Source organism: Odontesthes bonariensis, chromosome 24, assembly GCF_027942865.1.
Source record: "Odontesthes bonariensis isolate fOdoBon6 chromosome 24, fOdoBon6.hap1, whole genome shotgun sequence".
Classification (NCBI taxonomy): domain Eukaryota; kingdom Metazoa; phylum Chordata; class Actinopteri; order Atheriniformes; family Atherinopsidae; genus Odontesthes; species Odontesthes bonariensis.
The window spans coordinates 7,073,300-7,087,283 of NC_134529.1; the positions used below are offsets into that span (position 1 = coordinate 7,073,300).

General features: G+C 38.3%; 1 protein-coding gene across 1 annotated transcript in view; it reads left to right on the forward strand.

Annotated features, from left to right (window-relative positions):
* The window catches only part of scara5 (scavenger receptor class A, member 5 (putative)), an 81,789-nt gene extending 69,231 nt beyond the window's left edge, over positions 1-12,558 (forward strand). The window contains exons 11-12 of the mRNA XM_075459190.1: positions 3,167-3,355; positions 8,194-12,558. Coding sequence (XP_075315305.1) covers positions 3,167-3,355; positions 8,194-8,327 — 323 coding nt within the window. The 3' untranslated portion in view covers positions 8,328-12,558. The remainder of the gene's footprint in view (positions 1-3,166; positions 3,356-8,193) is intronic.
* Positions 12,559-13,984: the final 1,426 nt, after the last annotated feature.

Genomic DNA, 13,984 nt, shown 5'->3' on the forward strand with positions numbered 1-13,984 from the left:
AGTGCTGTCGGGTTGTGGAGACGAGGCGAGTTAAATAGTTTATTTTCAAGTATTGGTTTTAACTGCCACTTTCTTTCTTTCTTTCTTTCTTTCTTTCTTTCTTTCTTTCTTTCTTTCTTTCTTTCTTTCTTTGTGAGTCAGGAAACTTCACACTTCAAAAGTCAATAATGAAATAAACTGAACATCTTTATAGTTAGTTGAAAGCAGTTCTCTGAGACGTATTTTCCAACATAGATACAGTAAATTTATTTGTTTATATTCTGATCCAGATTAGATTTATGATCATGACACATGGATTATTTATTATATTTAAACCAAAACAGATTTTAAGCTCTTTTTCTGAGCCTGCCAAACTTTTTGCCTTCGTGTAGCAGAGTTACAGATGGCAGTTTTACCGCTCAATGATCATTTTTTTGGTTACTGAATATTTGGGAAATGACACTGTATCATTATCTACACCTTGTTCATCGGGTCCACACGAGTATTTAACATAAAGAAACCTAACGCTGACAGTTATAGACCGATGGTTGCCAACCTGGGGCGACGAAGACAACAGGGGTTGTCATGATTGCATTTGCACATGTACAAAATCATAACACATTTAATGAAATTGTAGAAAAAAACGGCATAACTCAACGACATATTTAGACTTTACAATAAGACGAACAAGCAGATGCAGGGTCCTGAACCACTGATCATCGGGTGCAAACATGCCCTTTATGCACAAACTGAGATACTAAACTAACTAACTAAAGTTCTGCGTTAAAGTGATGTAAATCTGTTTCCAAGCATTCATCCATTGTTAGGTTTAGTGGGTTTTGTTATGTTCATGGGGTTTAAGTTTCTGGATTCTCGTATTCTAGGTTATTCTTTGGCTTTTGGGTTTTGTTCTTCTGAGTTATCAGAGTTTTATTATGACCATTGCTCTGGTTTAGCTCTTTCCAATCTTTGTTTAATCTCTGTTCTGTGTTTTGATTCAGCTCCTGTTTGAGTTTTGGTATTTTGTTTGAGCTTTATTATTTATGTATTCTGTTTTAGCCTTCAGTCCTCTGTGCTAGATGCTGTTGTATTCTTGTTTTTGTCTTAGGTCCTTTGTTTGGTGTCATCATGTTTAAATTCTCTTGATATTCATGCTCGTGTTTCCCTTGAGTTTGCACTCCATATATGTTCTGTTTAGTTTCTAATTACTTTCAGTCCTTGTTTCAGTTTAGTTCCCCTTATCCCCGGGCAATTCCCGGTTCATTGTTATTGTTCTCTCTACCATGATTATTTGGTTTAGTTACTTCCTCGCGCTCAGTCTTTAGTTTGTTGCTTGGCGTCGTCCTTGTTTGGTTTTGTTGAACAAAGACTATCCACTTCGTCATCTAGCTGCCTCCTGCCTGAGTCAGCATTTTGTAGTCAGTTAACTCCACCAATATAACAACCAGGGATCACAACGTTTTAACCCCTAATTAACCTTGTTTGACAGCAAAGTAAAAAGATGTCATAGTTCAGCCACATCGCATTTATGACAGTTTCATGTATTCCAAAACATAAACATGTAACAATTTTTTAAAGGAAAAGGTTGGTACGTAACAATTATGGAGCCTAGAAAGTGTAGAAGTTTAAGGATCTTTGAGCCTTTGTTGTAAAGCTGCTACATTTCTCTCCACGAACCAACATAGTCAGAAAACATTCTGGTGCATGTGCATATCTCTCTTTACTTACCTCGCTTTCAGTGTTGACTGACAAAATAGCAACAAAAGGAGGCTGAAATTGTATTATTTTATTTATTTATATATTTTGCTTGTACTGGAAAGAGTGGGATACAAATACATTCAGCAGATACAATGTTATGGTAGATGTTAAATTATGATGGGCTGGTGAGTGCAAAGTACTTGACTGAATAATGAGAGTTAAATGATACACAGAGAGAATTTATGATGGTCTGATGAGGCTAATATCCTGTGTAGATAGTGTGTCTGGCTGTGCTGTCCAGCACTTTGTCAACGGTCTTAACAATGATGAGCCGTCCAGAATAATGTAGCTGTGTGCGAGTGTGCGTTGTATGTGTGTGAATGTTTACCTCTTCTTCTCATTTCCTCTCTGACCAATGAAAGCTGATAAATCAAGTCAATTATATAAGTACAGCTGCTGCATAGTTTCACAAATACGAGATGAAATGCAGATCCATGAAGTTTCTGCTAATACTGACACCAAACACACACGTTATCTGTATGTTTGTACCAGTTTTAGGCCGTAGTGCCCCTGAGCTAAGACGTGGAAACACAAGAATGAATCATCTTAACAGCTAGGACGGTTCACACAGCTTCTCAAGCATAAAAAGTACTGACTTCCTTAAACTCTGTGCTATTTATCTCCATAATGGTCCATAAAGACCAGAGAAATATGTCATCTGACATCTCTAAGTGCCCTTTCAGTGATGACAGCAAAATTTCTCAATGTGTCTCAAATTTCCAAATGAGTATGGATAAATTCTTACCTAATGTCTGAAATTCATGCGTCCATTCATCTTAGAAATTTCTCCACTTACAATCTCTGTCCTTCGCTCGTCTCCTCCACTGTCCTCAATATTTATTTTCAGGTGGTTCTTTTTAGCTTTTCTAATAAGGTGGCTACATAAATACTTACACATGTGTTTGGTGAAGCTCCAAAAGAAGAAGTTATGACTTCCAAAAATCCTTCAACTGGTGCATTGTCAGGTGGATGAGATTATTGCCACATTATAGAGTGCACATTTCCTGAAAGGTTTCTATTCGGACAGAACCTGAAACCCCAAATCTCATCCGAACGCCCACATAGGAGGAGAAAAAAATAAGACGATGTCCCCCAAGTTGAATCAAGACTCTTTTTGTGGTTTGTGGAAAAATTTGCTTTCAGCATGTCAAGGAAAAAAAGCCATTCATGTCAGTTTGTTTTCATATTGGTTTGATTAACAGAGCTTCATTAAACTCAACAGCACTCACAATAGAATTAATCTGCACAGTACGAGTTCAAAGCCCTGCTGGCGGATGCCAAACCATTTTCAATGTAATCTTGTTGGAATGAATAATAAAGACATTCAATATTGGAAGAAAACATGTAAAAATAGCTCCGCCACTGGAATTCTGTATTTACATATGCAGATTGTCATAACAACATCTGTTTGTATGTATGTGTCGTGCAGTTGAGGAGACTCTGGTGCGGTTGGTAAACGGGTCCGGTCCTCACGAAGGCCGTGTGGAGGTTTTCCATGAACGCCGCTGGGGGACGGTGTGCGACGACGTCTGGGACAAAAAGGACGGAGACGTAGTCTGCAGGATGATGGGATACAGAGGAGCAGCTGAGGTCTATAAGACTGGGCGCTTCGGGCACGGTAAGCACAAAACACGCCTATCTGCAGTTATTTCTTAACTTTCTTGCAAATCGTGGAGGGATTTGGTTCCTTTAATGCTTTTATTGCACGGTCAGGAGCTTGTAGAGTCTAACACAGAATCCTCCTGACTGGGAACTTTATGATGAATGTGAGGATTTTAGCCTATTTTCCACAGAGTTAAGCTGCAGGGTAGCGGTTCTCAGCAAAATACATGGATAAATCATTTGTTGGTTGGCACAGTGACCTCATATCAGCAACAGTACTTCATGGACTGTAGTTTCAGTGTGGAAGCAACATATCACAGACATTAAAGATACAGCTCACCTGCTATGATCACTGCCTAAAGTCTTTTTTAGTCATGAGATACGAACATTAGGGGCTTCATCGTCAGTCTAACCTCTCTGCTAATGTCTGTCACGCCTCATTCAGACATGCCTTTGAAAATGACAGGTGCAGCCGTCTGCCATTTGTTTGTGACGGCACAGTTAATAAGAAGAGGTATGATCTGGTCTTTACAGAGTCACAGTTTTCTCACGACATGTCAAATCGGCTTCCATCAATTTATATCAGCGTTGCAACAGTGAGTGGGAGCAGTTGATACTGTTACTTTTGATTGTGTCAGGGCTCATTGAACAGTCGGTGTCACTTCACCTGAGGATGCTCTCTCCACCATCACAGCTGTTTGTCAGATGAGAACCACACGAAACTGAGAGGATGTGAGCGAGCTGTCACTTAAATCATAGTGAAGTAAATAATTAAGATGCGTGTAAAGTTGAAAGTTTAGACGACAGCAGCACGGCATGATTGATGTTATGGTCAATTTTAAGGAACTAATTTTTTAAGCAATTTTTTTATGGTCTTGGTCTTTCATTCTTTACTCATATATGTAGAAAGGGGACATTTGCTTTGGTTTGTAGTCCTGTTTTTTACGAACTGTACGGCTTTTGCTGTTGAGTGGTACTACTTGACCAGTACCCTACGATGCAGCAGGGATTAATATTAAGGTTTTATGAGGAAAGATATGTGAGCCAGATGTCGTCAGGAGAAAGTCTCAGAAGTGATATGTGTCTCTTTTTCTATCTCTTTCCATTTTATGTAATGTACTGGTCAGCCTTACATCACCCACAAATTCTATCTAGGGAGAGATTTGACCTAAAAGTCTGGGAAATTAGAGGAAAACTTTATTTGTTTCCAAGGCACGACATCCAGATAACATCAGGGAGTAACATCTCTGCTGGATTCAATTTCAGGCTATCTGGAAGTTACAGATACCACATATTTTCAGATGTGTCATTTGCCTTTTTGATTGTTTTGTCAGGACTTTTCTTAGGTCAAGATTTGACAAGCAACACACTTTATCCCCAAAATAACCAATTAAGGCGCACTGTCTAATGCCTGACAACTGTAACTGTTGCAGTACATGGGTTGGTATTTTGCTGATGATAGATGTTGCCATCTAATGCATTAGATGAAAAAGTAAAGATACAGCATGATGTCAAAAGTAACAAAAATAATCTTTTTACGCTTGCGTTCAATTGTCAAGGAAGAGCTGAGCTGGAGGAGAGTAGAGTGTGAGCAAAGGAGGAACGCATTGTATTACAGGATAGGGCACCAACCTCAGGGACCTTGAGTTGACACCTCGTCTTAACGGGCTGATTTCTGACACGTTTAGCTGTCTGACAAAAGAAACAGAAAAATACTTTTTATTTTCTTTGTTGATGGGAACTTGTGAGCGTGTGTGGAGCATCTAGGCCCATTTGAGAATAGTTGAGCGTATCCATGCAGGCGTGATTTGACCCCCAAGAAAACTATCTACGTTCACTTTGTGAAGCCAGATTTCATACACGTTCAATTGGATCAGTTTTGGTCAGAATAACACGGTAATTTGCTTTTTTTTCTGTTGTCACGTAACCGTACCGACTGAGCTGTCACTCAGAAACTCACAAGGCGAGTGGAATGCATCCCTTTTGTGATTTTTGTGCCAAAACTGCAAAGGAGAAAGTTGTCAGAGTGACAGCAAAGATTATAGTCAGCGTAAAGACTGATTAATGAGAATAAAACAGATGGAACTGATTACCAAAGAATATGTTGTCAAACAAAGGACCAATACTTTACTTTAATTAAACAAATCATGAGTTTTACTTTTGAAATTAGGCTCTTTTTTTTTTAGTTTTAGGGTGATATATCGTCTCTCAGATTCTTATTTTTGTTTCATGTTCCAGTTTTTTTTTTTTTTGTATTACACAGCCAAAAAAGCTAATTCCATAAATGGAGAACTGCATTCGGAGTGCAAAAGTTCAACATTTTGTCATGTCTGTCTTAGCTTAAACTCTTTCAATAACAGCATACAGAGCTTGAGTTCTAAGCAGCTTGTCATACATATCAGTGAGGACACACAGACTTCAGCATTCAAGAAGAATTATTTTCCATGGTTTGAAAAATTGGCCTCTAACAAGATTTGACTGATGCATTTTCTGCAGACAGCAGTGCTCTCCTTACACAAGACCCCCCCAAATCTAGTTTTAAATCCCCTAAATCCCTCTGTAACTGGATGACTCTTGAGCGTTTTGGTGATCCAAGACTTATTTGTAAGAAGTGTCGTAAATTTGGTGGGACTAGAAGTTATATCAGTGCCCAAACAGGGCTGTACATGCGTGTTAAGATCCAGTGTAAATCGTTTAAATGGGCACATCCGGTAGAATAAACCCTCAGAAGGCACAGCAGCAGAACAGCTCAAGTATGGTGTACAACAGTGGACCTGGCTACAGCAGCAGGGCCATGTGCACTTTCTCCAGCACTCATTTCCACCCTGACACATGCTGCTTTCAAGATGTCAAATCTTCAGCCAGTTTCTCTTTATGTTACATTGTGAATTCAAGCAGGAATGGTAGAACCACATGGTTTGGCTTGGATGTAATCCCGCTCAACTTTAAATTGCAACTCTTTATTGAGATTTAGCAGAGACATGTCTTTGTGATGAAAAGACAATATTCTCCATGTGGGTTATTGTGCTCAAGAAAACTGACTGCTGATAAAAGTGAGGACTGCTGGATCACGTTGATATGATGCATCTGTCTGTGATGAAAGGGACAATCCTTAAATCCTTAAATCCCTGTTATAGACCGTTATTTTCCACAATGAAGCAAGAAAAACAACAAAATATGCACTTTATATTGCAAACATTCTCTCTCTATATATATAAATATATATAAAATCAGCATTTCTATTTTGTTTTTTATCTTTCTCACTCTAACTGAGACGTTACATTTTGTGTCTTTATAGTCATTTCACTGTTTTTTTCTAATATTTCATCTTTTTGGTCCTCCTTCTCAAGTTGTTTCTTTGTTGTTATTTGATCTTTTTATGAGGATTTTTGTGACTCTGTAGTTGTTGTTTTTTCATATCTTTTTGTTGTTCTTTTCTGTATTTTTGTTGTCATTTTGTCTAAATGAATTTTTATTAAACTTTTTTTGTCACTCCATTTAATTTTCTGTCTCTGAATGAAATGTTTGAATCTTTTCGTGGTTATATTGGCTATTTATGATCATTTTGTGTGTTTTTCGTCTCATTATTAATTTATCATGAAGATCATTTCATCTTTTTACATCATTTTGTGTCTATAGTTGTTTATTCAATTTTTTTGTGTCCTTCTGTGGTCCTTTGTACATCTTTATTACCCTTTTTTCAGTGTTTTTTTGTCAGTCTGTCATCATGTAGTTGTTTTTCTCATCATCTTATCTATTTTGTCACATTGATATTGAGCACAGCTGACTGGTTGACAGCAATTATTTCACAGACAACAGAAATGACCATTACTGCATTTACATGGTTCATGCAACGTCTAAGTTTGTCTCTCTGTTCAACCAGCATGCTAAAACATTTAGTAAACTACAGAATTCTGCCGTTAGAGCAGCGTAAGGCTCTCCATCACTCTTGTTTCCCTGAAAGTTGAGTATTGTCTCCTCCGATCATCTAAAAATGTTGCAAAAGTGAAGCATCTGGCACTTCCTGAAACCTCCAGTGACTCCGGTTTTACAAACAGGAACCAAAGTTTATAGAGAAAACAATACATCCAAACGCTCTGCTTACCAGCTGGAACTGAGTATTTTATTACCGGATACAATATAATCTCATCAACAGTTCTTAGAGGCAGCTCTGAGAGTGCTTGCTATCTCAATCACAGAACTCGAAACACACACAATCTGATGATGGTTGTTTCATGGATTGGGACATATCCTTTACCCCTTTGATCCTTCGCCTCCAAAACTGTTGACCATCTTAAAACTTTTGGAACACAAACAGAGACACGGAGGTTGTGTGTCGTCCTGTTCTTCACATTAACAAGCTAAAAGAAGATCTGCTTACTTCACCCCTCGACAGGAATTAAAAAATCAGGAACAGGCAGTTGGCACACAAAGCATCTGTACTGGCTTTTTGTTTTTTTATGATTTCTACAGTTTATGGCCCTTAGACCATGTGCAACACTCTCAAACTTCAGCTGCTGATTAAACTCACAAGTAGATCCAGCTTGTTCTCGCTCTTTGGCTGCAGTTGCATCACTTTAACCGTGCACACGAACAACAGGGAAAGTGATACGTGAATGAGCCATCAGAGGAACCACTGAGCTTGGACTGTTTATGTTTGAGTGCAGATGGGATTTTATTTCTTCCAGATAAATTATTTCAACAAAACGTAAAAGAATGCTAAACTCTATAAAAGTAGGTCATGGGAATGCGAAGAAAAATAAGCAGATGGATGAAAGAAAACGAATCATGGGTATATTTTTTAAAAATCAGTGCATTCTGTAACTTCGGTGTTACCTCTCTCTGTCTGTGCAGGTACTGGACTGATCTGGATGGATGACGTTGCTTGTACAGGGACTGAAGACACAATCCACCAGTGTCAGTTTTCCGGCTGGGGCAAAACCAACTGTGGCCACGTTGAGGACGCTGGTGTGACCTGCGCCGTCTGAACTTCAGGACGCCGACGCCGCTGCAGCTGCCCAGATATCCTCAAACAAGGCCTTCAACTTCTATGAGATGCTAAACGTTCTGCAGTTTGTACCAGGAGTGCCATATTAGCAGTATGTTCCTCATTTACCTGAAAAAAGATGCCTCCTAACCTGACAAACCCTCATGTTGACTCAATATGTGGCTTTTTCAGCCACGAGACTGAACCACAGACAAAGCTTATTTACGTCAGTGTTATTTTTTTCATTAACTGCGCAGTATGAGCAGGGATCACATGACAGGATAATTTGTCACGCTCCCCTGCCTATAACAGAGTTTCAGCTTTAAAAGGAATGGGATGACACTGCCGTCGGAGGCTCATCTCAGGTCACGTCTGCTGTTTTGACCTCAGATGTCAGGAGGGAGGCGTCGATCCAACAACATCACCTTTATGAAGCATCATTTCTACTTACTGAGAGGCTGAAATACGATTAAAGGAAATGAGAAGTCTGCTGATTAACTGATTTTCATTTACTGGCAGCTGCTCTTGACAGTAATATGTAGAAACAGCTTTTGCTAAGCAAACCACAATGTTGCCTTATTTCATATTATACAGCATTGCCTTGAAGGTAAGTATTTGGTCATTTGCATGTCAAAAGATGCCACAAAGTCTGAATTATGAGATTAAATCAGGCTTTATCAATTTGACTTTCTATCGAAATGGCCAATTTTCTCAACAAAACAAATTGTGTCTTTGGGGTTTAACAAATATTTTAAGTACATTTTTGCTGAACTTTAAGTGTTTTAAATCGAGTATTGCATACAGTGTCTTTTTTTTATGCCTTTTGTCAACATGTCTTTGTGATACGAGGCTTGTTGACATCATCAAAAGTGCTTCTCATGGTCAAGCTGCTTGAGAAAGCGTCTGACCCCATGACCCTGTCGCTGATTCAGTGGCTTTCCTTCCTTCCACTTTTTCTTGATACCGACCGCTGCAGACTGAGAAAGTCTCACAAGAGCTGCATTCGTGGAGATGCTACTACCCAGCCATCTAACCATCATATATTTGCCCATTTCAGTGTCACCCAAGTCCTTGCACTTGCCCATTTTTTTCTCTTTCCAACACATCAACTTCAAGGACAAAATGTTGACTTGCTGCTGATAGATTCCACCTTGAGCCAGTGTTGGAAAGCAGTCAAAGCCCACAGGGTAGTAAAAGTCATACTCCGGGAATTGTTTAAACTCTTGAAAACTTTAATGTCGAGAAAAATCAGTAAATCATTTAAAAGCCTTTATTTCCATGACATAGTAATAGTGACTGCTAAAACACCAACTCGTCTCAGCTTACTACCCTTTATGCTAGTTAATGCTACCCCATGCAAAAAGCATCTGAATCCATTAAAATTATCCCCTCACACACATATACAGTCTAATCTTTCCTGATGTACATAGATTGCATACATATATCCATCACTTAACCTGCAAATCACGACTCGGTTCTTGTTTTGAGCAGCATTTTTAAGACTTTAAATTAAAAAAACTACAAGAAAACAAATTTTTTAAAGGGTTAGAAGTCACTCCAGTTGACAGATGAAGCAATTATGAAAAACAGATGAGTATAAACAGATGGGTGTGTGGAAGTCTGCCCTGTATGATTTATAACAGTGGGTCTGTCAAACTGCCAAACTTTTGATTGTTTCAGCATTAACCCGAACACACTCGCACACCAAACCAACCACAATAGACTGCTTCAGCATTTTGTTTCTATTTCAGAGGGATTTCATCTTTATGGCTGCTTTTGAATCCAAAAAGGTCAGCAATTCCCAAGTGTCCTTCTCGCTTCTTCTTTTTTCTGACTGAAACAGCAGCCTGGAATACAATATATGCAAGACTCTGAATTCAGCCATGTTTTATATCTAAAGATTTTAATACACCTTAAAATCGAGCAAACTCACAAACCTCAAATCCTTTAATACTTTAAGAGTTTGTGTCAAAGTGATCAGTGTTTTGGAGTTGAAGTTGAATTTCCATGGTGCCTGGTGCTGAAGTGCCTTGCTTTTTGTTGAGGTTTCTGTTTTTAAACCACAGTTTTACCACAAAATAAGACAAATTACCAACAGGAAAGAAGAAAATGAGGCGAGAAACCGGACTGAATAGACTTATTTGGCTCTAGGCACATAAGTTGGTATTGTTTGTGGATTACTTGCTTCTTTTGTGCATTTTTCTGCAATTATAAACTGGATAAGTCATTCGGTTTCTTGTGGTTGACAGGAATCATGTATATTATTGTTGAATTGGTTTTCTTTGACTCTGCTATATAATCTACCGCCATCTCATCTCATCTGATTGTCACATCTGACAATAGTTTGCAACACGTAAACTGATCATTGTTGAATAGTTTGTGAAACGAACTGGGAAAATAAAAGGCAGTTTTAAAGATTACATTAACTGAGCACTTCCTAGTGATTCCTAGAGTCTCGCTGTTGTGAATGAATCATGAATCTCACCAGGAACGATAAACCACTGGCTGAAATGCAGCAGATTCATTCATATTTGCTCCAGCTTCCTCTCAGATGTCAAGCAGCAGGATATGTGAAACATCTTCTCTCAGCACAGGAAGTGATAAAACAACAGCTGACAGTGACACAACCTCTTCGCCACCTTTGCAGCACATTGAAAAAGAGCTTACTGCAGCGTTTTTCTGCCTCCGCTTCATGCAAGACCTTCAGATGCAAATAAAATATAAGTTTAAAACGTTTCTAATCGCTTCGTGCAGCTACCAAAGTACAGTGTTGCCTCAAATAACACCGATGTGCATCTAAAACAACTAAAGCCAGCGCACAGTCTTCCATTATTATACATTTAATATCCAGCAATAGCAACTTGATATGTGGTATGTTTGCACTTTTATATTATATTTGGGCTGTGGATGGAATTTTCAAGGATGTATTGTTTTTTGTTTTCAACCACATTCATATACTTGGCCATAAATGAAACACATTTTACTGTATCTACTCTGTTGTTCTTTGTAAAGTCAGACAGTGAACTGAGTGACAGCCCTGATGTCTCTAGTTTATCGTCTCGATGCAGTTAGAAATAACATCAAAGGGCTCAGTGCATCTGATTGAAATAACACACCATAAATTATTAGAGGTTGAAACATTTTCTCTGAAAACAGTTTTCCCCCTAAAATAACATGTCTTCGTTTTTTTTTATTGAAAGTATGCAACACAATAAACTGCAGCAACACCAGCCAAGAAGCAGGTTTTCCAGCTTTCGTTTGCAATTTGATTTCAAATAATCTTTTTGTCATTTCTTGTCTAAATCAAATGAGGCAAAAATGAAGTGCAAATAAAAACTGTGGGGGCTGAAAATTCCTTTTTGATCTCCACCAACCACCAAATCGCTGCAACGTGTCTTCTGGACGCCTAAAAGAGAAGTCTATAGCTTCACCACCAGATGTCACATAAACGTGCACATTTTAATTTGATTCGAAGATTATTCGTTTGGCACCATGTAAACATGGGAACTGGTATTGTGTTGTGTTGCTTTTGGTCTTTATGGATTCATCATCTGCATTTTCAACTTTAAAGATTTGAGAGCAGTTAAAGGAGGATCTTTCACACTTCTGTGACCCACGATCCTTTCAAAACTATCTTAAAAATTGACACAGTTTAATCCAATCTACAGTACGTTATTGATGCTGCAACTAATTACATAAATGCATTTGACTCAACTGTTTGGGAAGAATTCACCTCTTAACTCAACTGAGTTGCAGCCGATGAGATATCTGCAGTATACAACTGTTTTGTTGTTTTAGAGACTCCTCTGACTTCACATTAGAGCTTCATCTTTATGGGATAAATAATTGTGTTTTCACTCATAAAAGTTAAAGCACCCTGATGTCATACCTCTGAAACTAAAAGCACACAGAAAATAAAGCGCATTTTAACACTCAGATGTGTAACTTTAATGTGTTTTAAAGGGTTTTTAATGTATTCTTTGCAAGACCTTACAACTTGTAACTTTTTGTTATGAACATACACTTTGGTGAGTACTTGTTTCTGTTATTTGTTACATTGTGCTGGTCATAACACATATAAGAGCTGTGGAGTGCATACAAAAATAAATCAAGATGATTTAAAATACTTCACCTGAACATATACAGAGCTTTTTACTTTATGTTCTGATGATATGTGTCTCTAAAATGCTGCATATGCACTGCTGGAATAATAAAAAGTAGGTTTGTTTAAACAGGTGAACTCTGTTATTTCTGCTTACGTGTGGAGGTGAATTTGAAACAGACATGTAGAAGATGTCAGCAGGTGAAGATAAAGGGAGGAAGTGGACCTGGACCTGGACGTGTGTGTGTGTGTGTGTGTGTGTGTGTGTTTCAGTGTGAGAGTTGCACACATGATCACAGGAGCGAAAGCATGAGGAGGTGGGCTTTGAGTGACAGCTCTGGACAGTAATCACACAAATGAACGTTTCCACATGTGAAACGGATGCAGAGGTGATTGGCTGGAAAATTACCTGATCTCGGACACACATGGTCGAGAGCAAAGACTGTGAAGTCGGTTCGACTTTTTTTCAACGTGGTTTCTTTTATCCTCCATGAAGGTAAGGCTGTGTTACTTTTTACTGTATACATCAAAGTGTGAGGGTAAGCAAGGAGAAATGCTCATGTGTGCAAGTGAATAATATGAATATGAATATAAGGATACATTCCTAAATAAGGAACTTTCCTTTGAATAAAACCTCATTTTATCCAACCTTTATCAAATAACCACAGACTATATTCGCTTTTTGTTTTGCACTGTATTTGCTGTCATTATTTTTCCTGTTATCATGTCGTGATGGAAACATGTGGAGGGATAATGTTTTCAGGCTGTCAAATTCTTGCAGTCAGAAATGCCTCTTAAACTCTGGTAAAAATGTTAGCCTGCATGACTCCAAGATGATTTTGTCAAACTCAAGATTTTAAATGCTAAATACGACTAAACTCAACTCTCCATTAGGATCAAATAAAAACCTGAAAAGTCACCTTCACTGTGACATCAGGGCTTTCTGTTAACACTCTCATCTTGCCAGAGTTCAACACCATAACTCGTAAAAAGAGGGAAATTGTGACCATATTTCACATGTGGCAAGATTCTTAACTGATGACACTTATCAAAATCAAATCAAATCAAATTTATTTGTATAGCACATTTCATGTACAAACAGTTCAAAGTGCTTTATCATCTGTACCTAAAAATATGGACAGATTTGCATGAACTTTACCAGTAGTCTAACTGAAGTTGTTTATTTCAGACTTTTTATTTTTATCCAACTTCAGGGGGAGGTATACAGTCTGAGACCCAGCTCACTGATCTCATGCTATATATGATCACTGGTTCTTGTTTTTGTTCTTAGTGTTCATACAGACAGAACAGGAGAGTTAAACTGAATGGCAGAAGCTGTATCTCTGCACTAAACTGCAATGGGTCTTTATGAGCTGCAGTCCTGTGCAACTCCAGATGTAAAAACCACAATCAGAGGATGGATAGATTTACGACACGTACACCCTGGATGATCCTGAAGTCTTTGCATACTGCGACCTTAAAGGGATAATTAAAGTTGTGTGAGGTATTCATCCATAATCAGCATCTTATCTCCATAACAGTTGGCACAGCTGCAG